Source organism: Phocoena phocoena, chromosome 1 (assembly GCF_963924675.1).
Source record: "Phocoena phocoena chromosome 1, mPhoPho1.1, whole genome shotgun sequence".
Classification (NCBI taxonomy): Eukaryota; Metazoa; Chordata; class Mammalia; order Artiodactyla; family Phocoenidae; genus Phocoena; species Phocoena phocoena.
Window position 1 is genome coordinate 75,946,273 of NC_089219.1, and position 26,444 is coordinate 75,972,716.

Sequence of the window (26,444 nt, forward strand, 5' to 3'; positions counted from 1 at the left end):
CTATAAATTATAGTGTAACAAAAATGTGTATTTGTTTTACATAACACTTAATTGATTTTAAGTACACTATTTCTATAGTTTATAAAATTATTTTACATGCCGCTCAATATATACAGAAAGCGAAGCTGGAGAAAATAGAAATTTGCTATCCATTATGTAAAGAATCACTGAATGAGAGGAAACAGAACCAAGATTTCCAGCTGACCAATCCATTAGTTTTGTGCACTATTTCTTGCTGTTCCTATACACACACCACAGAGAATGAAATGACTATTAATATTTAGCATATGCTTAGCACACTTACCTTGGCTAAAGGCTTTATACACATTATTATATATACACTACTTCATTTCATCTTCACAGTAGGTCAAATCAATGAGTACTAATATCCTCACTTCATAGTTGAGGAAGTTAAAGCACAGAGAGGTTAAGTCACTTGCACCCACAGAGAGGTTAAGTCACTTGCACCCACTAATGTTGGGTGGGACTGAGCTTGGAATGCAGGCAGTCTGATTGCAGAGTCAGTGCTCGTTCTACCATGCTATATTAAATACTTTAACTCATCATTCCAAGATACAATACAACATGTAAAAACATCATTTAAGAAAAGGGAAAATGCGCATAAATATTGTAAATACAAAATGCAGTGAGATTGAAATATAAGCTTCCCAAAGGTCTATTGAGAATTCTACAGTAAAACTGTGAAGGACAGTAAATTAACACACTTCCTCATTATAAATTCTATTGTAAAATAACTCAATTACTCAGTTACTCTTGCTTTATATACTCAAAGTTTTTCTCGAGAGATTTACCACTGAGTTTATCAACTTCAAAGCTCCCTTTTTAAAAGGCTTCTTTACAAAATTCTTTATAATACTTATTATGAACACTTTGACAACACTCAGTTTTAAAAACTTTTAAGGCTAACAAAATAAAGTACATTATTAGATTTTTATAATCTTTTATTTAGGCAAGTCAGTATTAAATATTATGTGTTCAACAGACTGCCAATAATCACTCGTTCACTAGTATAAACACAAATGGGCTAAGTTGAAAAGATGGTTTAACAATGGAAAAAAAGATATGTTTCTAAGACATAGTTAACTCGTACTAGGAGTGGTTTTTCTTATTTTGTAATCAGAGGATAATGCAAAAACCATCTGTATAGTCAAACATATTGCAGCCATACCCCCTTCAAAGTCAGCTGAAATTCAGGCAGGCATTTTGCTCTCATTGTCCTTGGAAGTCAAATCCTGTTGACCATAAGCTCACAAATCTGCAATACATCATTCCATTCAGTATGAATTATTATGGGTATTTGAAAGTATTTGTGATACACAGGTAATGGAAAAAGTAGAAGAAAAATACTGTAATAAATCTGAAACATAAGAGATGATTGATTTTTTAGATGGGTCATAACTAGGTTTTCCAGAAACCCCAGTGAAATAAGAGAGAATGGGGGACATACTACATGATTCCATTAATGTGAAATGTTCAAAATAGGCAAATCTATGGAGATAGAAAGTAGATTAGTGGTTGTTGAGGCCTGGTGATGTGGTGAAGAATTGGAGAGTGACTGCTTACAATGTTGGGTTTCTTTCTGAGGTGATGAAAATGTTCTAAAATTAGTGCAATGACTGTACAAGTCTATGAATATACTAATAACCACTGAATTGTACACTTTAAAGGGGTGAATTTTATGGTATGTACATTACATCTTAATATTAAGTTTTTCTCAAAAAACAAGGAAACAATTGGTCTGAACAAGGAGTGGGAGTGCTGAAAACATCTTTGGGGACTCACTCAGGATTGCCTAGAGAATGTGCTCTTTGGGACCGACTGGCCCCCCACCCTCATCCAGTGGGAGGAGCTGCTCTCCAGTTCAGCATCCCACACAACTAGTGATTTCTCCCTGCTAGGAGAAGGGAGAGAACTGTGATTAGTTCTCCACTTATCACAAAGCCTGTATTTTCTACAACCAGTATAAAAACAACAAAATAAGTACTTATTGATTTCAACTTCCTATTCTTTTGTTAGTTCAATAATACGTATAATAAATATTAGCTGTTCAACTTCACTTTGCCCCCGAAACAATTTAGTTGAACTGAGAATACACCTACTTTAACATTTTTTATGTATTATTTCTCCTCTCACTTTACTATGCATTAAGCAGTTCATTTTTAACTCTCTATTCTAGATAGAGATATCCTTTTGTTTTAACCCATCTTACATGTTGACCATTGTGTCATCAATATTTGAAATAATTCCTACATTTTCTTGTTTCATGAAATATAGTACAGTTAATTCCATAAAAAGCATCATTATATTTGGCTACATAGTGGACATATATTTTCTTTTGAAGAAAATCATGCCAATGTTTTATATTGTTAAATATGTCACTGCTTGTCCAATGTTATTCAGTTGTTATTTCAATTTTGGCAACTATATGCATTTTTTTTTTTTTTACTGCAGGTAAAGCTCTGAATTCCTTTAATAAAATAAACCTAAGTATTTGTGACCATATATCTTCATTGTAAAAAAAAATGATCTTAAAGGTTGGTTGTGAAATAGGGAGGAGTAGTGACAAAACACTCTGCCTTCGAACTTGGAATACAAATGACACAGTTTCTACAATTTCTTTCTCCACTTGAAAGAATTTGTTGCAAAATGAAATACTAAATTTTCTCTCATATTTACTTAGTGGAAAATTATAACCCCTAATTTAATCAAACTGTGTTCTCTTAGAAATATCCTCCTACTACCAAAGGATATAATGCCCATTTTCCAGGATAATAATCCATAGGAAAGCTTGAGTTTTTGCCCTTTTTGCCCAACTTGCCAATTTCATGAATGTAATAATCATCTTCTCTGTCATACTGAGTGAAGTAAGTCAGACAGAGAAAGACAAATATCATATGATATCACTTATATGTGAAATCTAAGAAAATGGTACAAATGAACTTATTTACAAAACAGAAATCAAGTTACAGATATAGAAAACAAACTTAGGGTTACCAGTGGAAAGAGGGGAGGGATAAACTGGGAGACTGGGACTGACATATACACACTACTATATATAAAATAGATCATTAATAAAGACCTACTGTATAGCACGGGGAACTCTACTCAATACTATGTAATGGCCTATATAGGCCATTACATCTAAAAAAGAGTGGATATATGTGTACGTATAACTGATTCACTTTGCTATAAACCTGAAACTAACACAACACTGTATGTTGTGTCAACTATACTTCAATAACAAATAAACAAGTAAATAAATGGCATGCCAGAGTTGCATTGTTACTTCTGTGAACATAATTCTCTTTTTTACGTTTTCATTGTTTTGATCAGTTGTAAAATTTTATTTTGTAAAGAATATGACATTTCAGGGATTTCACTTGATCTCTTCAAGTTATGAATAATTTTCTTGCTCATTTCCACTGTTTGATCAATGTAGTGGACAGATTTTGAGGTGAATCGTAATGATTCCTGTTGCCCATATCTTTGTATGATACCCTCCCTCTGTGCGTGGTGGGACTATGACTTGCTTCTTTTAACAAATAGAATAGAGCAAAGGTAATGGGATGCCAATGATGTGATTATGTTATACTATATAAGAGTCCATCTTAGCAGCCTGAAGCTAGAGTCTTCCTGAGTTTGATGAAATAAGCAGCTGTGTTGGAGAGGCCAAACAGCAGGGAACTGTGAACGACCTCTAGAACTGTGGACAGTCCATAGGACCTGAAGTTGGACGATAGCCAAAAGCCAGCAAAGAGCCAGCACCTCTTAGTTCTACAACCTCAAGGAAATGAATTCTTCTCACAACCTGAATGAGCTTGGAAGTGAACTCTTCCCCAGTCAAGCGTCCAGATGATAATGCAGCAGCTGACACTTTGACTGCAGAAGACCTGGTTAAGTAGTATCTGGACTGCTGACTGATGAAAACTATGAGATTCATTAATGGGTGCATTTTAAGCTTCTAAGTTGGTGGTATTTGTTATGTAGCAACAGATAGAAAACTAATATAATTGGTAATCAAATCTCCTATAAATAAAGTCCTATTTGCAGAATTTACTATGTGGTAATGCTCAATGTAAGAGTACTCACACTGTTTCTAGATTTTAAGAATTTAAGGAAATAATCTTTTTGAAGATTTTCTACTGCTTTTAATTCTCTATTGAAAATTATAATCAATGAATAATCAATATTAAATAAATTTAAAATTTTATATTTACTTTAACATTTTTACTGTAATCTAATTAAATATCTTTTAAAAACTGCATAATTCTACAATATCCTATCCATCAAGCTGCCTACATAAACAATTTTTATCATGCTTCATGAATTTTGTTTCTATACCTATGATATACAAAATTTAAGAGTAATATGAATTGTTTAATAATACAAAATGTTTCTCAGTCTCTGGGAATTTCTCAGTCTCAGCTATTGCAAATATTGCACTCGTTATACTACCTCTGAAGCCAAACACAAAGAACACAAAGAGAAGCAAGAAAATAGAAGGTTTGCATTACTTGAAGCAATACTTCATTATACAAGAGCCTATTTCATTCATACTAAAAGGAGAATTAGATAAGTAAATTCATCTTTCCTCAACCGAAGTGCTTCTACTGCCTGCTCAGTCCTCATCACAATCTCATTCCGTCTCTAATGTTGGCAGTGGTACCAGCTACAAAACTTCATGGCATTCAGATGTGAGGTTATAAGAAAGAGATGTGGAGAAGAATTTCTCTGAGCCTTGAACATTATTAAAATACTTTCGTAGCCAGCCTCAAAGATGGACCCTCATGATTCTCACTACCTGGTATTAATACCCTTGTGTAGTGACCCCCCATTTTGACTCCTGGCTGGCCTATGTGACTAACAGAATACAGAAGTAACAGAATGTGACTTCTTAGGCTAGGTCATAAAAGGCACTATATCTTTCACTTTGCTCCCATGGACCACTTGCTCTGGTGGAAGTCAACAGCCATGCTGTGAAGACACTCAAGTTGCAATGTGGAGAGTTCCCCATGGGGAGGAAATGAGACTTCCCACCAGCCAGTAAGTGAGCCACCTTAATAGCAGATCAGCCCCAGTCAAGCCTTCAGATGACTGCAGTTCTGCCCAAAATCTTGACTGTAACTTCATATGAAACCCTAAGCTAGACCCACCCAAATAAGCCACTCCCAAATTCCTGACCCACAGAAACTATAAGAAATAATATATATTTATTATTATTGTTTTAAACTGCTAACATGGAGCAATCTGTTACAGAGCAATAGGTAACTAATACGTAATAACAAGAATGGATGTCTAGGATTACAGGTCATACAATGCCAATGCTAAGTGCTAAATCCTGAGTGATGGGAAAATCAAGAGTTTTTAAAATACATTTTATTTTATTTGTTTGTGATGTACAGGGTCCTCTAAAGTGCACAGCCCAGATCAAGTTTCTCTCTTGCCTGGGTCTTATTGTACTGTTATCAAACACTAAGAACAAAAGAACTATTCTAGACTTGGTATGCCTGAATATATATGTGGTGTTAATATTGTAGACTACACACAGATACTATACTTGGTGGTATAGCTAAATATCAGGAAACAGTGGGAAACTTATTGCTTAGGGAGTCTAGTAAAAGAATTATTTTCCTAGTTCTACAAAGACAGTAGATAAATACTGAATATAAAATAACCAGAGAAACACGAGGACTAAAATAACCATAAAATACCGGTGACTATATTTATGGAATTAAAAAATAAAAGCATTGCAAAATTTTTCTGTTAAAGACTACAATTAACTATGAACACATTTTGCTCTTTCTAAAGAACAAATGTTTAGAAACAATATATTCAATCTAAAGTAGAGATAAATTAAAATTATCATAAAAGACATATATACTAAACAGGCATTAGTGATAAAGTAAACAGGCATTACCAATAAAAACAGAAATTCAACTTTTTCCAAGACGAAGCAATGAAAACAGAAGACTGCACTAAATTGTCTAGGACTAGACACACTAACATAAAACCCAGAGGTTAATTTTACACATTCTACACATGAATACATACTACTAGAAAATCCTGATACTTTAAAATCCTTCAAAGGGAAACACAATTATTGTAGGTAAAGGCTAGAGTAAAGTGCTCTGTGATAATCCACTCTCTGACTCTTTCTTTTCCTTATAGGTAAGACAATTTGATCCACATTTCAAGGTCAACCATGTCCTAACAGTTGAGACTAATTTTAAACTTAGGTAGGAATTTAATGGGTTTTAGACAAATTCTTGGAGATTTGGCATCAAGTCAGGCTTGCTGTTAACCTAGCTATGATCTGGGCCTCAGTTCTCAGGCTCAAGTTCCTGCCTTGCTCTTAAAGACTGGTTACCAGCTTGTACTCTAGTTCTGGGAATTGGACTCTTCCTTTTTCTTGTGTTCAAGAACCAGTTTTGCCACACATTATCCCTCAATCATAAGGGTCACGCCTCATTCTTGCCATTTTCCCACACTGAGAATACAAGCCAAGCCAAACCTCACTTCCATATTTGCACTCACATTTCCACACTCCTGATTTTGATAACCTACAAGACTCTCTTGAGTATTCCCTTACATTATCCACCCTGAAAATAAATGCCTGCCTGAATTCCCATTTGTTGGTGTCATACCTCTATGAAATCATGCTCTTCCTGAACTTCCCCAAAGTTATCAACTACAGTTCATTGGGCATCCCTCTTCTCAGTAACTGACCCGACCTTGAAGATGGGTTTAATTCAAAGGCTGGTCTCTTCATACAACTTGTCAAGCTATAGTTAGCCAAACATAGTTACTACAGATCATCCCAGTAAAGTAGAATCCAGAAAATACATTTTTCCTGAAAGAGGCAGAATCACTGAAAAATTAATGACAATATTTTGTAATGCTCTAGCAACAGTAGTTCTTTCTTCATGAATTAACTTCAAACTTTTCCTGGGACAAAGAAAACACTGTCTCCAAATTCTCCATAAAATGTATGTATTTGAAACATGGCTGTGCAATACGTATTTAAGATTGTTTGGGGCTAAAGATAGAACTAATAACAGATGTCTAACAGAAGGATTTTATATTCTGAAATTCTAACACTGGAGTTAGAAGCCAAAATACAGTTTACTTTAAATAGACTCTTCTAACAGAAAGCTGTAAGAGAAAAGGAGACACTCCTTTCTATAGTTGGAAAGGTAAACATCTCTGAAGTCCCGGTGCCTTAAGGGTTTTATTTTGTCCACTATTCTAAGGCTGCGATACTTTGATATTCATAGGAAGAAAACTGAGTACTCTTTTGCTCTTTGTCAAACTTCAAATATAATATGATTTGATTATTTATAATCTATTATTATCAGATCTGAAAAAGTCCTTAGAAAATCTGTGTATTCTGAAAACAGTTTTTTAGGTACTGTTGAGAGTCAATCCAAATTTCCAATATCATGTTACCTTCAATCCTGGAAAAATCAGTTCTAGCAGAGATATTTTAGGTCGTGGAGCTACATAAATTTGCTTCAACTTACTACAAGAGACTACTGATTAAATCAATCTGGGAGCCCTGTAAAATGCTTTTTTAATAGCAGCTATAGAATTTCCTGACTGCACACTACAGAAGGAAGTTTGGAAACTTTGCATTAAAAAGAGAGCTACTTGGAATTAGTAACATATATAAAATATGAAGTTAACAAATACATATATATCCTCTTTCCCTGTGTCTTCCAGTTTTTAAACAGCATTCTTCTTTTCTATTATAAATCAGCAGATGGTTTTATGCTTTTAAATAATTTGGTTCATATCATATGCTCCAAGAAGCTTCTCAAAGACAGTAAAACATGTAAAATAGAACAGGAGTTCTTTGGTATTTTAAAAACAGTCCTGACCAATAAAGATGGTCTACTACCTTGTTTTTAAGATCTCTAATATTAACTGACAACAAGGATTTTGATCCAATTGTGACATTATAGGGAGTGTAGGAGGGAAGAAAAGGAAGAGGTAAGAACTATAGTATCTCAATATCAAAAAGCATGAGTACACCAACACTGACTAATATGTAACTGATTACATAAGGCATTTTAAAATAATTGTGATTAGTGAGTACCTAATACTAAGATCCTAAAATCAAAAATAGCTTACAATACAAGGAAGAAAACCACTTCTCAAATGTCAACAACCCAAGACTAAAGAACAAATGAATGTGTTAATAAAACTACTTTTACACAGTCTGATCCTAAAATATACCAAATTCCTAACAAAACCAGTTTTTTACTTTTCCTGGTTGAAGAAGCAAAAACACATTATGTGACAAATATTAACTGTTATCTGCAAACTCTGAATAAATATAATGTTTTATTTTGGGGAAGAAAGAGCTTTCTGGGAAGATTTAAAATGAAATAACACAAACATTAATGTAAAAAATACCAGTACAAGGCTAAATAATAAATAACTCAAACAACCAAAATAATATGTTATTTTAAAATGTATCCATTTTCAATAGCATTCACATAATATTTATACTGTCTAGGAGAGGATATCTCTTACCTGTAAGTCTATAATTTCATTAAAACAATATAGACATCACTAAGGAAGCTGGCTCACAACAACTTAATTCCATGCTTAGTGTTTAACTCAGGGAAATAAGTGATTCTTTGGCAACCAGTATGAGCATATGATTTATAGCAACATCTTCCCAAACTTAAGCTTAGTAATCTTACTAACAATTTTGGACAGGACTTTGACTACTCCCCTATATATTTCTATGCTGCACAGGTATATGATGTCATGTCAATACATATACACTTTCATATTTTTGTAAACTATTCACACCAAACATAGAGCTTTAGTACTCAGGTTAGAAACCAATACAGTAATCCAAAAAAGCTTATATTTATAGTGACCTAAACTTGGATTTTGAAGTTTTCTATGCCTACTACCTTCACTATTTTGACTATCAGAGTGTTTCATATTTTATAATACAGAAAGTGAAGTAATTTATTTTACCAGTTTCTGGCTTTAATTTCAGAGCCTCTAAAAATATAAGTGTAATATGTTACATAAAATTTAAGGAGTTATCTAAAAGGAATTACTATTATTCTACAAATTACATGTTACAATAATTATTTAAAACCGAATCACGTCCAACATGCACATGAAAAGATGCTCAATATGGCTAATTATTAGAGAAATGCAAATCAAAACTACAATGAGGTATCACCTCATACCAGTCCGAATGGCCATCATCAAAAAGTCTACAAACAATAAACACTGGAGAGGGTATGGAGAAAAGGGAACCTTCCTACACTATTGATGGGAGTGTAAATTGATGCAGCCACTATGGATAACAGTATGGAGGTTCCTTAAAGAGTAAAAATAAAGTTATCATATGATCCAGCAATCCCACTCCTGGGCATGTATCCAGAAAAGATTAAAACTGTAGTTTGAAAAGGTACATGTACCCCAATGCTCATAGCAGCACTATTTACAATAGCCAAAATATGGAAGTAACCTAAGTGTCCACTGACAGAGGAATGGATAAAGAAGATGTGGTGTGTGTATATATATATACACACACATATATATATGTGTGTATATATATATATATACACACATATATTCCATTTTATATGGAATATATATAATATACACATTAATTATATATAATGGAATATTACTTAGCCATAAAAATGAATGAAATAATGTCATTTGCAGCAATATGGATGGGTACAGAGATTATCATATGAAGTGAAGTAATCAAAGACAAATATATGATATCACTTACATGTGGAATCTAAAAAAGTGATACAAACGAACTTATTTACAAAACAGAAACAGACTCACAGACATAGAAAACAAACTTATGGTTACCAAAGGGGAAAGGGGGAGAAGGGAGGGATAAATTAGGAGTTTGGGATTAACAGATACACACTACTATATATAAAATAGGTAAACAACAAGGACTTACTGTATAGGATAGGGAACTATTACTGTATAGGATAGGGAACTAGAGTGAATATCTTATAATAACCTATAATGGAAAAGAATCTGAAAAAGAACACATACATGTATAACTGAATCACTTTGCTATACACCTGAAACTAACACAACACTGTAAATCAACTATACTTCAATTTTTAAAAGACTGAATCATATGCTATGCTCAAAGGCTGAGTAATTGTATCTACCTAAAATTTGAGGAAACAAGCTCATTTACAATGTAAGACTAATCAAATTAATTAAAGGGGAGTGGTGATTATAATAAAGTACATCTTAGAAATTCTAAGGACAGTAAATGAAATAACATGGATGGGATCCACATAGCTGTACCTTAATGAAGCACCAACCTACACTTCTAAATAGCTATGAAACCAGCAGAAGATTGGACCTAACAGTCTTTGACATATGCATAGCCAAAAATTTCTTAAATGGGACCTTTTTAGATTTCAGCATTTCCAGGTTTCTGTATTTTCTTTCACATGTATGGTTTCTATCAGCTCTTTATGTTGGCCTGGATCCTTTAATTCTGCTTCCGTATTTGAATATCTATTTCATATATAACAACAAACAGTATACATAATTTAATAAATGACCAAGAGAAAAAGGCCATATTTGTATTCACACACTTAATATCTTTCCACGTCAAAGAGAGTGGAAATGTTATCAAAAGATATTTTCCTTTTACTATTATTAAAACAGTAATAAGTAACCATTCTTCTCATGGAATTTGAATCATCTAAATTGAAATGTGTCTCATGCCACATAATATCCCATAATAATATGTTTGCCTTTACTTAATGTCCAAGATATCTGAAGATGATTTTACTTATAATAAACATAACATGGTGGAGCATTTATGCATAGGATAATATTCTGGAACAGTCTCTGAGGTCAACCTGGGCATAATTTGACTTGTGGTTGTAACTGTATCTTAGTCTAAGTACAGTGATTTCCTCATAAACACGGTCAAATCATTTTGTGGTAAAAACGAGAAAGTACATATAGTATACATGACACAGTACAGCACTAGACAGATTTTTTTATAACACTATTTAGGAGAAATGGAATGCATGTGTTTTTCAAATATAATTTTTCTAAGATCTAAATCTATTACAAAGGGATATATCTTTAAAGAAATAAAACTTTACAAATTTTTTAATATAAAGAACAGTGCACTCAAAAAAAAAGAACCCAGTGATCATTCCATTCACTATCTTTCCACAGTTTTCTTGAACTCCTCTTTTGAACTCAATAGCATCTGTTGGATAATATTATAATTCCCTATGGAGTAAGAAACCAGAAGTTATCTATAAATTTCCATGGACGGTTTTACAGCTCATTATAGAGTAGGGAAGTAGATAATACCTATACATTGTCAAGATAAAGTTAAGGGACTTCTGTGGTGGCACAGTGGTCAAGAGTCCACCTGCCAATGCAGGGGACATGGGTTCGAGCCCTGCTCCAGGAAGATCCCACATGCCGCAGAGCAACTAAGCCCATGCGCCACAACTACTGAGCCTGTGCTCTAGAGTCCACAAGCCACAACTACTGTGCCTGTGTCCCAAAACTACTGAAGCCCTTGTGCTCTAGGTCCTGTGTGCTGCAACTACTGAGCCCACATGCTGCAACTACTGAAGTCCACGAACCTAGAGCCCGTGCTCTGCAGCAATAGAGAAGCCACCACAATGAGAGAGCACGTGCACTGCAACCAAGAGTAGCCCCTGCTCGATGCAACTAGAGAAAGCCCACATGCAGCAACGAAGACCCAATGCAGTCTCCCCCAAGGAAAGATAAAGTTAATATCTATATAAGACCAGCTATATTAATAAATAAAGATGGTAGCTACTTAAGTGCTATATCACAGAGACTCTGTGAAAATGTTTCCTCAGCAATGCCTAAAATTCCACCATTAAAGATTACTTATTCTGTCTTAAACTATACTTAAAATATAATTACTAATGGGTAAGGTAACACTTTAAGCACTGGAAATAATATAATAGCATAAATAAATTAATTAGTTCTTTTACTGACAGCACACTTTGGTAGGAGATGGATGAAAAAAAATCAAGACATAGAATAGAGAACAAGAATAAAGAAGATGAATTTCACCTACTATCAATTTTGAGACAGCCCAATATGCATATTTAGATTAGATATTTGACACATAAGAGAGGTACTTCTATTGGGATATGTGTAAGAGAGATAAAATGTAAAGAATATACTAACATTCAGAAGTATAATAGAGTGTAATCAAATGAGATGGCATACAAAATATTTAACAAAGTGCTTGAGACTAAAAATTGGTGATGATGGTAATGATGATGGTACAGTTTCTGCTGTTATAATTATTACAAGATTAACTTGAATGTTGAATGTAATTGCAAGAAAACAAAATGTTTGGCTTACTTTTCATTTCTTGACAGTTTTGTAAGTTTATCTTAATATGTTAAAATCTTTAAAGTGAAACCACTCCTATTCAACACAGTTTTGGAAGTCTTAGCCACGGCAATCAGAGAAGAAAAAGAAATAAAAGAAATACAGATTGGAAAAGAAGAAGTAAAACTGTCATTGTTTGCAGATGACATGATACTATACATAGAAAATCCTAAAGATGCCACCAGAAAATTACTAGAACTAATCAATGAATTTGGTAAGGTTGCAGGATACAAAATTAAAGCACAGAAATCTCTTGCATTCCTATGCACACTAACAATGAACGATCAGAAAGAGAAATTAAGGAAACAATCCCATTAACCATCACAACAAAAAGATTAAAATACCTCAGAATAAACCTACCTAAGGAGGCGAAAGACCTGTACTCAGAAAATTACACAACAATGATGAAAGAAATCAAAGATAACATAAACAGATGAAAAATATACCATGTTCTTGGATTGGAAGAATCAATATTGTGAAAATGATTGTACTACCCAAAGCAATCTACAGATTCAATGCAATCCTTATCAAATTACCAACGGCATTCCTCACAGAATTAGAACAAAAAATTTTACAATTTGTATGGAAACACAAAAGACCCTGATAGCCAAAGCAATCTTGAGAAAGAAAAATGGAGCCAGAGGAGTCAAGTTCCCAGACTTCGGACTATACTACAAAGCTACAGTAATCAAGACAGTATGGTACTGGCGCAAAAACAGAAATATAGATCAATGGGACAGGATAGAAAGCCCAGAGATAAACCCATGCACATATGGTCACCTAATTTATGACAAAGGAGGTAAGAACATACAATTGACAAAAGACAGCCTCTTCTATAAGTTGTGCTGAGAAAACTAGGCAGCTACATGTAAAAGAATGATATTAGAACACTACCTAAGACCATACACAAAAACAAACTCCAAATGGATTAAAGAACTAAATGTAAGACCGGACACTATAAAACTCTTAGAGGAAAATGTAGGAAAAACACACTTTGACATGAACCACAGCAAGATCTTTTTTGACCCACCTCCTACAGTAATGAAAATAAAAACAAAAATAAACAAATGACCTAATGAAACTTAAAAGCTTTTGCACAGCAAAGGAAACCATAAACAAGATGAAAAGACAACCCTCAGAATGGGAGAAAATATTTGCAACCAAAGCAACAGACAATGGATTAATCTCCAAAATATACAAACAGCTCATGGAGGTCAATATCAAAAAAATAAACAACTCAATCAAAAAATGGGCAGAAAATCTAAATAGGTATTTCACCAAAGAAGACATACAGATGGCCAAGAGGCACATGAAAAGATGCTCAACATCACTGATTATTAGAGAAATGCAAATCAAAACTACAAGGAGGGGGCTTCCCTGGTGGCGCAGTGGTTGAGAGTCCACCTGCCGGTGCAGGGGATATGGGTGCGTGCCCCAGTCCGGGAGGATCCCACATGCCGTGGAGCGGCTGGACCCGTAGGCCATGACCTCTGGGCCTGTGCGTCTGGAGCCTGTGCTCCGCAATGGGAGAGGCCACGGCAGTGAGAGGCCCGCGTACCATAAAAAAAAAAAAAAAAACTACAATGAGGTATCACCTCACACCAGTCAGAATGGCCATCATCAAAAAATCTAGAAACAATAAAAGCTGGAGAGGGTGTGGAGAAAAGGGAACCCTCTTGCACTGTTGGTGGGAATGTAAATTGATACAGCCTCTATGAAGAACAGTATAGAGGTTCCTTAAAAAACTAAAACTAGAACTACCATATGACCCAGTAATCCCATTACTGCGCCTATACCCTGAAAAAAACATAATTCAAAAGGACACATGCACCCCAACGTTCATTGCAGCACTATTTACAATAGCCAGGACATGGAAACAACCTAAATGTCCAATGACAGATGAGTGGATAAAGAAGATGTGGTATGTGCATACAATGGAATATTACTCAGCCATAAAAAAGAACGAAATTAGGTCATCTGTAGAGATGTGGATGGATCTAGAATCTGTCATACAGAGTGAAGTAAGCCAGAAAGAAAAACAAATATTGTATATTAACACATATATGTGGAATCTAGAAAAATGGTACAGATGAACCTATTTGCAGGGCAGTAATAGAGATGTAGACATAGAGAATGAACATGTGGACACAGGGGGGGAATGGAGAGGGTGGGACAAATTAGGATTGACATATATACACTACCATGGGTCAAACAGCTAGTGGGAACATGCTATAAAGCACAAGAAGCTCTGCTCAGTGCTCTGTGATGACCTGGATGGGTGGGATTGGGGGTGGGGGGTGGGAGGGAGGTCCAAGAGGGAGAGGATACAGGTATACATATAGCTGATTCACTTCATTGTAAGGCAGAAACTAACACAACATTGTACAGCAATTATACTCCAATAAAAAATAAAATAAGTTTATCACATTTTGGCCATATGTCATGAAAACATAAAGCATGTTCTTCTAAGTAGTGTGAGGTAGAAGACAGACAGCAGAAATATCTACATAGTAAGGAAAAGGATCTTGGATTTACATTCAAAGGAGCTGGGCTCAATTCTTTATCACTTTTAACTATGGGATTCTGAGCAAGTATTTTAATGTCACTGAGCCTCGTTCTCCTCACCCATATAATAGTGTCACTGTCCTATTCTATCTTCAAGAAATATTGCAAAGCTCAAAGAATAAAATGCTTTAAAAGGATATGAACATTCTGGTGAGATTTGTAATCCTTTAGTATTATAATCAGGATTTTAATTATACACACCAAAGTTTTAGAAAAGCTGTTATTAAAGACAATTTTCTTCCTCACAGAGTAGAGAGCAGAGTATAGCACAGAATGTCTTACCCTAATAAATATCTTTGAATTGTAATAAAAAACAGCACAAGTGAAAAGCAGGTGGCTAATTAGCTATACTAACACAGCCAGGATAACCCGAGGATGCTTTTTCTGAACTACAGTTTTCTCATTTGTTAAATAATGGAGTATTAGATAATGTCAAAATTTCCTCCCATCTCTGAAATTATTATATTATCTGGAAGAATTTACTTTACTTGATTTTTTTTTAACATGAAAATATAAGAAACTAGTTTCTGAGCTAACATCTGAAGCAGGCATTTTAAAAACCTCTAAAACATGAGGGTGAATAGTGCTATCATTAGTGTTTTACATTGTTCATGTATTTCCTGTGACATTTTAATTTTAGCACCTTGTCGTGGGGATAAAGGTCTCTCCCACTGGTATATTAAATGGTTTAGAAGTGTTACATTTCGAGTTATTTTTTAATCTAAATACTCCTTCACATTCTCAGGTATTACTGGATAGGCTGTTAAAGTGGCAAATTTTAAACTCTGTTGAATGAGATGGATTGTGGATAACAAGAACAACAACTACATTTGTAGTCTAACAGGTGAGAAATATGCATATAATTAGATTATACTCCTCTAAACCGTACCTCATAAAACAAGAATCAAATTACCTGTCTTCCCTTAAGACCCCTCTTTCCACGGATCCCAGGAGCACCCTAGAATATGAAAAAGTCAAAAGTAAATATTTGTTCTCTTCTTCGATTGGGTTGCTTGGTTTTTTGATATTGAGTTGTATAAGCTATTTATATATTTTGGATATTAACTCCTTGTCAGTCATATTATTTGCAAATATTTTCTCCCATTCAGTAGGTTGTTTTTTTGTTTTGTTGATGGTTTCCTTTGCTGAGCAAAAGTTTTTAAGTTTAATTAGGTCCCATTCATTTATTTTGGCTTTTATTTCTTTTGCCTTAGGAGACAGATCTAAAAAAACATTTTATTTTTGGATCTGTGATTTATGGCAAAGAGTGTTCTGCTCATGTTTTCTTCTAAGAGTTTTATAGTTTCAGATCTTACTGTTAGGTCTTTAATCCATTTTGAGTTTACTTTTGTATATGGTGTGAGGAAATGTTCTAATGTTCTTTCACATGTAGCTGTCCAGTTTTCCCAGCATCCAAAGAAGACATACAGTGGGCTACCACGCACATGAAAAGACGCTTTACACTGCTAATTATTAGAGAAATGCAAATCAAAACCACATGAGGTATCACCTCAAACTTGTCAGAATGGCTGTCATCAAATAGAACACAAATAACAAATGTTGGCGAGGATGTGGAGAAAATGGAACCCTCCTACACTGTTGGTGGGAATGTAAATTGGTGCAGCCACTATGGAAAACAGTATTGGTGTTCCTCAAAAAACTCAAAATAGAACTACCATATGATTCAGCAACTTCACACCTGGGTAAATATCTGGGAAAAATGAAAACACTAATTTGAAAAGACTCAGGCACCCTGATGTTCATAGCAGCACTATTTACAATAGCCAAGATATGGAAAGCAACCCTAGGGTCCAGCAACAGATGAATGGATAAATATATCCATACATGTGTATATATATATATACACACACATATGGATATATGTGCTTGTGTATATACACACACACACACACGCATATACACATACACACAATGGAGTATTACATGCCCATAAAAAATGAAATTCTGACATTTGCAGCAATGTGGATGGATCTAGAGAATATTATGCTTAGTGAAGTAAGTCAGAGAAAGATAAATACTGTGTGATAATTCCACTTATATGTGGAATCTAAAAAATGAAACACACAAATATATATGGCAAAACAGAAACAGACTCACAGATACAGAAAACAAACTAGTGGTTATCAGTGGGGAGAGAGAAGGATTGAGGGGCAAGATAGGGGTATGGGATTAAGAGATACAATTTACTATGTTTAAAATAGATAAGCAACAGGGATATATATTCAACAGCACAGGGAATTATAGTCATTATTTTTTAATAACCCTTAATGGAGTATAATCTATTAAAATACTGAATCAAGATGCTGTGTACCTAAAATTAATATAATATTGTAAATCAACTATACTTCAAAAAAGTAAATATTTGTTGAATCAATTAATGAGTTATTTTTTCTCAACCATCAATTTATGAAGTATGCCAAAGGGAAAAATAAGTTATCCTTTAAACTGGTGTGATATTCAGAAAAGCTTTGATGTATTATTTTAACTCAAGTGGCCCCTTTCCTTCTTCATAACAAAAATTCTGATTTTATTCAGAAATCCATCCCATCTGTATTTCCAAATGGGATCCCACCATTCCTCTGGTGATAGTTATTTGTCCAGAGGTGGCATGCAACCAAAGTTGGTACAACCAGACAAACAGGAAGTCTTATTTTCTGTACCCAACAGACAATTACCTCCTCTCTGTCTCCCTGTCTCTGGCTGGACATAAACAAAGACATATTTAGCCCTTGCACTGGGACTCTTGCAATCATATGAGAAACCAGCCTTAGGATAAAGCCAGCATTAGTCAAGGCAAAGCAGAGAGAAGGATAATGATATCACTGTGCTCAGGACCATATTGTGCCTAGATCCCACCTAACCTATGGGTTTCTGGTCATAAGAAGCAGCTGTAGGGCATAGTACTTAAGTACTCAGTCTTTGGAGCCAGAATATCTATGTTCAAATCCTGGCTCTGCTCTTACTACCTATATACAGTCTTAGGTAAGTGTGTCTCTCTGTATGCCTCATTTTCTTCATCTATAGTGAGAAAAATAATACTACCTATCTCACTGGGTGTTGTGAGATTAAAGGAGCTAATTCGTATGTGGTATTTGCATAGAGCCTTGCATATAGATGTAACCATTCAATAAATCATTTGCTGTTATCATTATCATCATTTATTTTAAATTTCCTCATTTTGAAGCCAATTTGAAATGGGATCTTCTGTCACTTGCAGTCCAAAGTGTACTAACTGATAAAATCCTTTGAGACTTATAATCACTTTTATAAGCCTTAGGGACTAAGAAATATGTCAGAACCATGTAGCTTGGGGTTTTTGTATATACAGACAAGTTAGCAGATATCAATGGTTAAAGTAATCCGTTTACTTCAATTCAACAGTGTTTAATAAATATTCATCTAATATTCTCTATTGAAAAAAGAGTCCAAAGATGAGCAATATGACTCATTTCATGAGGATTTCATGCATCTTTACATAATATAGCCAAGCATTTAAGAAAAATAATTATTTTCTAAAACTTTAGTAGCTTCAGTAAATCTCAGCAGAAAACCTAAGGATAGTGCAGATAGAATTATATAAGAACTTTTTCATATATACATGCATGTGTATATTATTGACTTCCAGAAAGAACTTTTTCTTCCCATTTGTTTTCAGGAGTGATTAGAACATTATTTTCTTTGGCTTTTCTCTACTTAAATATTTCATAACCTAATAAGACCACCCAGTTAGCTATACTATTCATGGTTTTAGTGAGAATTTTGAAGTAGCCTAATAATATTAGGACATGGTACCTATAATAGGCAGAATATCACAAAAGGGTCTCATATTTATGATTTGAGACAATCTTGATATATTCATATAAACTAGTCGAAATTACTGAATATGATTATAGGCATTGTGCCTATTGATAGTCAGTGTCCCAGGGATCCTTGAATTCAAGATGATGACATTTTGCAAGGACATATAACTTTCGTTTATTTATTACATCAGTTACTAGAAGTAACTTCATTCCAACAGGTCAGAGAAGGATTGTATCATAAGCAGCACAGTAATTAACAATGTAAACTATATATACTCCTTTGGGTCTATAAGAAGCAGTTCAATTCTTTGCATGATAGATTGGAAACATCATCTGTAAGTCTGCTGTATTACATAGTAGTTAAGTGGCTTAGTTGTAGGATCACACTGAAGATATTGTTTGCAAGTGAAAGAAATGACCTGTGCGCTCACCACAGGAATATCTTCACCTCTTCTCACCATAGACAACTAAACATTTTGATTGTCATTACAGCACATGTAAACTCTGAATGTTTCTTCTCTGTGGAGGCATTCACAAGTAACAACAAGAAAATGTGATTTAATTCACTCACTCAAAAAACTATACATTTGAAATATTCATCTAGCAAAGAATGATTGGATTTATTTTCATTTGCAAAAATCAGTTTCCAGACATGAAAAAAAATTTGCCCGAACAGCACTTGTATAATAATAGAGTTAAATGCTAAATTCGGAATATGATTGTTTTCAAACCTGAGAATATGCTAATATTGTTTGATTCTACTTTTTTTTAAATTAATATTGACAGTGTAGATGAAGAAATGCAGCTAGAAATCACTGAACCGCATATGGCACTGAAAACTAGATATGACGAAGATGGAATGCCAGAACTCTGTATGTACCTTCATTAATTTTTATAAGTATAACAAAATATTTGGCAAAGATTCTACTTTATTCACAAGTACCTACATTTATGAACAGCTATCTTCCACTATTAAACAAAAAAATGTATCTTTTGAAGTTGATTTATTACACATTGCATTGTAAAATACAAACCCTGCCAAGAGTTTCTACTCAAATTAAAGATCAATTACAAAATAAAATTTTCATAATTAGATAATATCAATTTGTGTTTTTTAAAAGTTAAATTTAAAGTTGCTAACCATAAATATTTATATCACCTCACTTACCTAGAACACAATTCAGTAAAATTTAAGAGAGTTTAATTATAATTCTGGTAGGTGACTTTTCTTAAAGCTGGCTTGTTTCACTGCCCGACATCTGGGTTTATGAGCCCTGTTATACTTTATCCTAAGTATATCACGTTAGAAATAATATTTGAAGGAAATAGACTTACTCTTTCTCCTTCAGGTCCCAGTTGTCCTACTTCTCCAGGAGAGCCAATGAAACCCTTAAAGTAAGCAAATAATCTTTGTATTATCTCACTTAAATATTCACCCTGTAAATAATTCTAAATAGAGATACTTAAAATTTATTCCTAGTAATATGAAATTATAAGGCATAACAGTTTGGATAATCTTGTGTCTTTTCTTCTAGAAATTACAGTTCAATCTTTTCATTAAAAAAAAAAGTAGGAAATGTAACTTAAGGCATAGTGGCTAATAAAAATCAACAAGCCCAAATTCTTTTCTACATTGAATATTACAAAGGGCAGAAGACACAGATATACAATTAACTAAATTGTAAGGCAGAATGGAGGTATCCACGAAAAAGAAGTATGGAGGAGGAAGAGATTCATTCCAATGTGGCAGGAGGTAAAAGCAGTCAGAGGAGGTTTCAAAGGAGACTGGCACTTGAGATAGGCCTGTGGAGTAGATAGAGTCTTGATAAGCAGAGGATGGAGAAAGAACGCTCCAACCAGCACTACAGTAAGCAGAGACAAGATAGAGAGGACTTAGGGAGCGTTTGTAAATGGTTAACTGACAGTTTCTTACATGTAAGATGCTTTGGAGAGAAGCAGACCCATTGTGCCCTCAGGGAGATTCCAATAGGTCTGAGAAACAAGGAGTAAAATAACAATTGAAGCTACTTTATACTACCATACTTTAGTTAGATCTCACCTGTGGCAAATAATAACCTGTTTCATCAATTTAATAAAGTGTATAGTAGTTTAGAGAATGGATTAAGGAGAGCCTTAAATTTCAGACTAAGAATTTTAGACTTTATAGTTTAGATAAGAAGCTACTGGACTTTGGGGGAGTGTGGTAGTGCCCTGATGTTAAGCTGTTTTTCTAAAATATTAATCTGTGGACAGGATACAGAATACACCCAAGACAGGAAACACTGAATGTAGGAAAATGTGTTAGAATGCTGTTTCAATGGTCCAAATTTGAAGGAATATGAGTCTGGGTCACTCATTCACAAAACATCATTTTAGTGCCCACTGTGTGCCAAGAATTGGAATTATAAAAATGAATATGAAAATCAGTGCCCTCAAGGAGTTCATAGTTTATTAGGAAAAAGAGTCATACAATTGTAATATCATAAGATAATTGTGACATGATTATGTGATGTGATAAATACAAGATATAGAAGCTTTGAAGGCAGAATGACCAACTTTGCCTAGAGGGAAGATTTAGGAAAGTTTTACAGAGGAGGCAACATTTAAGCTGAGTCTTGAAGGAAAGGAAAGGCATTTTATGCAGGGCTAACAATGTGTCATCAATCAATCAATCAATCAAAATAAAATGACATGGCATTTTCACAGAATTGCAAATAGTTCTGCGTGATTGGTAGGCAAGAGTGGGGGTTGGAAAGGCAACAGTGGCTACATCATGAAAAGTCTTTTATGTGATGATGGCAAGTTTGGGATTTATACTGAGCATTCAAAAAAATTTAGACAGAGTTTTGATATAATCAAATTTGCAGTTTATAGAATTCATTTGGATTACAGTGGTTCAACTGGTCTTTGTATCTATCTCTAGGATTGAGGCAAAGATGATTCTAAGGTTTATACTGGACTGATAAGCAAATGGTAACCACTGATAGAAATATGGAAAACAAATAGGAAAGCTAATAGTTTAGTAGAAAGAGGATGAGTTCTGTTAGTCATTTTGAGATTGTGGTGATGAGGCATTTAAATTTAATTATCTTGGCAAGGAAGTGGAGATGTGGGACTCATAGAAAGAGCTCATACAGTGATGTAAGATTTGAAGGGCAGATGGGTCAGAAGACTTAAGGGTAGAATAGAGCTCTTAGGAGGAAACAAAGAGAAATTTCCCTGAACCACTGAGAGGCTGAACTGGATGGAGATGGGAGAAGAAAAATGGTTTTATGAACACAGAGGAAACCCAAAGTATAAAAGAACTTGAAGAAGAGATACAGGAGGCCATTTTGACTAAATTCGGAAATAAAGTCTACTTATTTTGACTTAGAGAATGGGTGCCTTTTCAGAGTAAATTTTTCCATAATAGTATACATTAAGAAAGAACTCAGGTTTTGAAAAAGTAAATGTCATTTGTACACCTAGAACAGCTTTATTCACAATAGCCAAAAGGTGGAAGCAACCCAAATGTTCAACAGATGAAAAGACAAACAAATGTGGCATATACATACAATGGAATATTATTCAGCCTGAAAAAGTAAGGATATCTTGACGCATTCCACAAGGTGGATGAATCTCAAAGACAATCATGCTAAGTGAAATAAGCCAGTCATAAAAGGATAGATATTATATGATTCCACTTAAATGAAGTACATAGAGTAGTCAAACTCATAGAGACAGAAAGTTGAATGGTTGCCAGGAGCTGGGGGGAAGGGAGAATGGGGAGTTACTGTTCAATAGATATAAAGTTTCAGTTTGGAAAGATGAAAAAGTTCTGGAGATGGACGGTGGTGATGGCCGCACTGCAATGTGAATGTACTTATTGCCTCCCGCTATGGACTGAATGTTTATGCCCCCTCAAAATTCAAACATTGAAGCCTAATCCCCAAAACGATGGTATTTGGAGGTGGGACCTTTGGGAGGGAATTAGATCATGAGAGTAGAGCCCTCATGAATGGGATTACTGCCCTTCTAAAAAGAGATATGAAAGAAATACGATTGCTCTCTCTGCCACATAAGGATACAGCAAGAAGGTAGCGGTCTACAAGCCATGAGGTGGGCCCTCATGAAACACTGGATCTGCCTTCCCAGACTGAAGAACCGTGACATATAAATGTTTGTTGTTTAAGTCACCCAGTCTATGGTAATTTTTATTATAGCAGCCTGGACTATGACACCAGTGAACTTACATTTAAAAATAATTAAAATGGTGAATTTTATATTAAATATGTATTACCACAATATTTTTTTTAAAAGTAAGTGTCTCAGGAATCATTTCCAAGTTTCCTGGAATAAGAACCATGGGAAGCATTTAGCTCCTGAGGGTGAAAGCTAGTTGGGTGTTGCCACAGTAAGACAAGCACTTTTCTTTGACAAGGAAAAACACCTTTAAAACTCCTATGTTCTACAGAGTGTATGAATGAATAAGCAAAACATAAAATAAAAGAGAAAAATAGTTTCCTTCTAATTAACTTTAATGATAAAACATCTATAATTTGTTTGCTTGAAAGCCAAGCATCTGAAGGATGGAGAAGGTTTCTTTTAAAATGAAGCATCCAAAAGTATTTGTGATACCAAAACGTTTACGATTATGATGACAAGCTACATGTACTTTCAGAAATATCAACTACAGGTGGCCTCAAGTTTAAAAACAGTTAACTTCTGTTTTAATATACACAACTGGAGTTTTGCTTATAAATAAAAAGAGCAAACACCCTAACTGATGTACACTTCTCAGTAAACTAAATACTCAACTGAAGACTCAGGAGCTAAACCTCTACTCAACAAAGTCTGCACAGAGTACCAGCACAACATTTTACAAGTAAAGATACAGGCTCCGGACGCACAGGCTCAGCGGCCACGGCTCACAGGCCCAGCTGCTCCGCAGCATGTGGGATCTTCCCGGACCGGGGCACGAACCCGTGTCCCCTGCTTTGGCAGGCGGACTCTCAACCACCGTGCCACCAGGGAAGCCCACAAGTAAAGATTTTAAAGGGAACAATGCTATGAGTAATTACGTAGGTGTTTCATAAAGTTTTTTTGATAATTATTATGCTGATTCTAACAGAAATAAAATGTCAGCTGCATCCACCAAAGAAATCATATGGGGTTGTGGTCATTCTCAAAACACTACCACTAAATTGGAGTTTAGTATGTAATGAAACAAGGAACATAAAAAATAATAAGGGACTTCCCTGGTGGTCCAGCAGTTAAGACTCCACGCTTCCAATGCAGTGGACTCGGGTTTGATCCCTGGTCAGGGAAGTAAGATCCCACATGCCATACAGCCAAAAAATTAAAAAAAAAAATTAAACAAAAAGCACATATGTGTTTGCTTTTTTGGACTGAAGGTTGTATATCCAGGTAGAGGCAATTTTGTGTCACCAGCAGGGCCACTAAAAGGTCGGGGGAGGCCTACATACTTCTACTTTTTGAGCCACCTAGCACGTTATTACACAAAGAAACACCAAAGGAGGGTTACAAAATGATTTATTTTAAACATTTACATTTTTAAAATAATTATCTTAACACCAAAAAATGCAGTCAAACAATGGAGCCAGTCAAAAGGTAATTTATCATGATTTATAAAAATATTAATTCATATTGTATAGCATGTGGTATAGACCAGTAACAGGACCCAAATTAAATGAAAAACAATCCTGTCAGTGTGATTTTATGATTTTTGTCTTTTTAACCATATTTGGAGTTAATGTCTAAAGTCTACATTTGAGACTCTTCGTGAATATGAAATGTAGAGAAGTGAATCTTCTGACTCTTCCCTCACTCCCAAAGGAAAAATAAAGGATTAAATCAATTAAATTAGTCAGAAAAGGATTAGATTTGTTTTTTTAATGCTTTTATGAAGTCAGCCATCAAAACCTAAAAAAACTTAAAAAGGGTTACAACCTACACTATAATTGTCAGTACAAATGGGGAAAAAAGCAACAAAAGGATGTATAATATAGTACAAAAATGATATAAAGAAGAATTAGAAAAGTTATAGGAATCACTGAAGCAAGATGAGAAAATGTAGTAAGAGAAAACTGCACAGAGCCAAGTAACAGGTCTAGGAGTTTAGCTCACATGCAGAAGAAACTCCCAAATTCTAATAATAATGATAAAATCTGCATAGAAAGTGCATGTCATGTGCTAGGCACTGTGCCTTAAGAATATTAATTAAGCTCAGGTAGTTGTCATAACCACCTAAAGGTAGGTTTCATTATCACCTTTTAATAAGGTAAGAAAAATGAGGCACAGAAGGGTTGAACGACATCTAAGGTCACAAAGCTAGTAAACAAGGGGTTAAGAAAAAAAAAAAAAATCGGTCCTTGTCGAGCTCCAAAGCCCATGTTCTTTGTCCACTAATATCTTCTTGCTTTCCAAATCCAAGTCAATATGTGCTTTCGGTGCAGTTTCTAATAAAGAATACATGACTTTTCCCCATTATGTTTTCACTTAATGCAAGGGTGGAGACAGCATGGGATACTAAAACAGTACAGAGCTGAAGGTGAGAAAACGCTGGTTTGAGTTCTGCTATGACTTTGTCAAATCATGTCGGTTCCATACCTTACTGTTTTCTCATCTGTAAGATGGAGACAATACATGTGTTCTGCTACTTCATAGGATTGATAGCAAAAGAAATATGAAGTATGTGAAAATGTTTAAGAATTTTTTTAAATTAAGGCATCATTATAGTACATATTGTCTAAATACTTTTTGTTTTCCTTATTTCAAAAAGGTATTTAAGATAATATAAGGCAGATGTAGATTCCAGAAAATAACTGGCTTTAAAAATAGAGAATTTAAAAAAAAAATTTTTAGTTTACTAATTTTTCCTAGAACCAGCTTTGATTTTAATTTGTGGCACACAACATAACACATCACAGTAATTTTTTTGTTTTACTCCCTTAATGATTAAAAGTGGCTAACAACTTCTTTAACGGTTGGAAGTGCAATGGTATATGCTTGAATGTGATAAGCCTATTTCTTTCTCTGCAGATATTTCTTTACTCCAGATAGTTTTTGTATTATTATCTCAGCCATGAGTGCGAATTTTTTGCCTCTTCATATTTCTTTCATAGTTATTTCTTAGGTCTATATACGTCCACACATAAATAATACTACAAATGCTTAAAGAGCATATTTTCAACATACCAGACGTTTTGCTAGGAGCTAGCAAAATAAATGATGTAGATATAGGAGCTATCAAAGAATGATGTAAAACCTACCACCGTAAGACTGCTCTCTATGGCCTTAACAGTGAAAATATCTATTTAATAAGTGTGTTTCTTTCCAGGCTAAACCTGCATTACATTCAAAGTTTCTATGGAAGTGTGAAGGTAAGTATTTTGTACACTTCATTCTACTCATATGCAAGCATACTTAACAAAATGATGACAATGCTTACTTACTCGTCCACCTTCAGGTCCTGGATTACCTTCTGGTCCAGCTAAACCCTAGTGTGAATAAAAGGCAACATCATCATACTACAGTACTTTTTAAAGAGCTGTAGATAAATAGATTAATAAAAAGGGCACATAAAATGTATCATTTCACAAGTATAACCTTCAG

At 34.5% G+C, this 26,444-nt stretch overlaps 1 protein-coding gene across 1 annotated transcript in view; it reads right to left on the minus strand.

Moving 5' to 3' along the window:
* Window positions 1–26,444, minus strand: part of COL24A1 (collagen type XXIV alpha 1 chain) — a 368,100-nt gene that overhangs the window by 288,937 nt on the left and 52,719 nt on the right. The window contains exons 9-11 of the mRNA XM_065887776.1: window positions 26,285–26,329; window positions 20,166–20,219; window positions 15,923–15,967 (exon numbers count right to left, since the gene is read on the minus strand). Coding sequence (XP_065743848.1) covers window positions 15,923–15,967; window positions 20,166–20,219; window positions 26,285–26,329 — 144 coding nt within the window. The remainder of the gene's footprint in view (window positions 1–15,922; window positions 15,968–20,165; window positions 20,220–26,284; window positions 26,330–26,444) is intronic.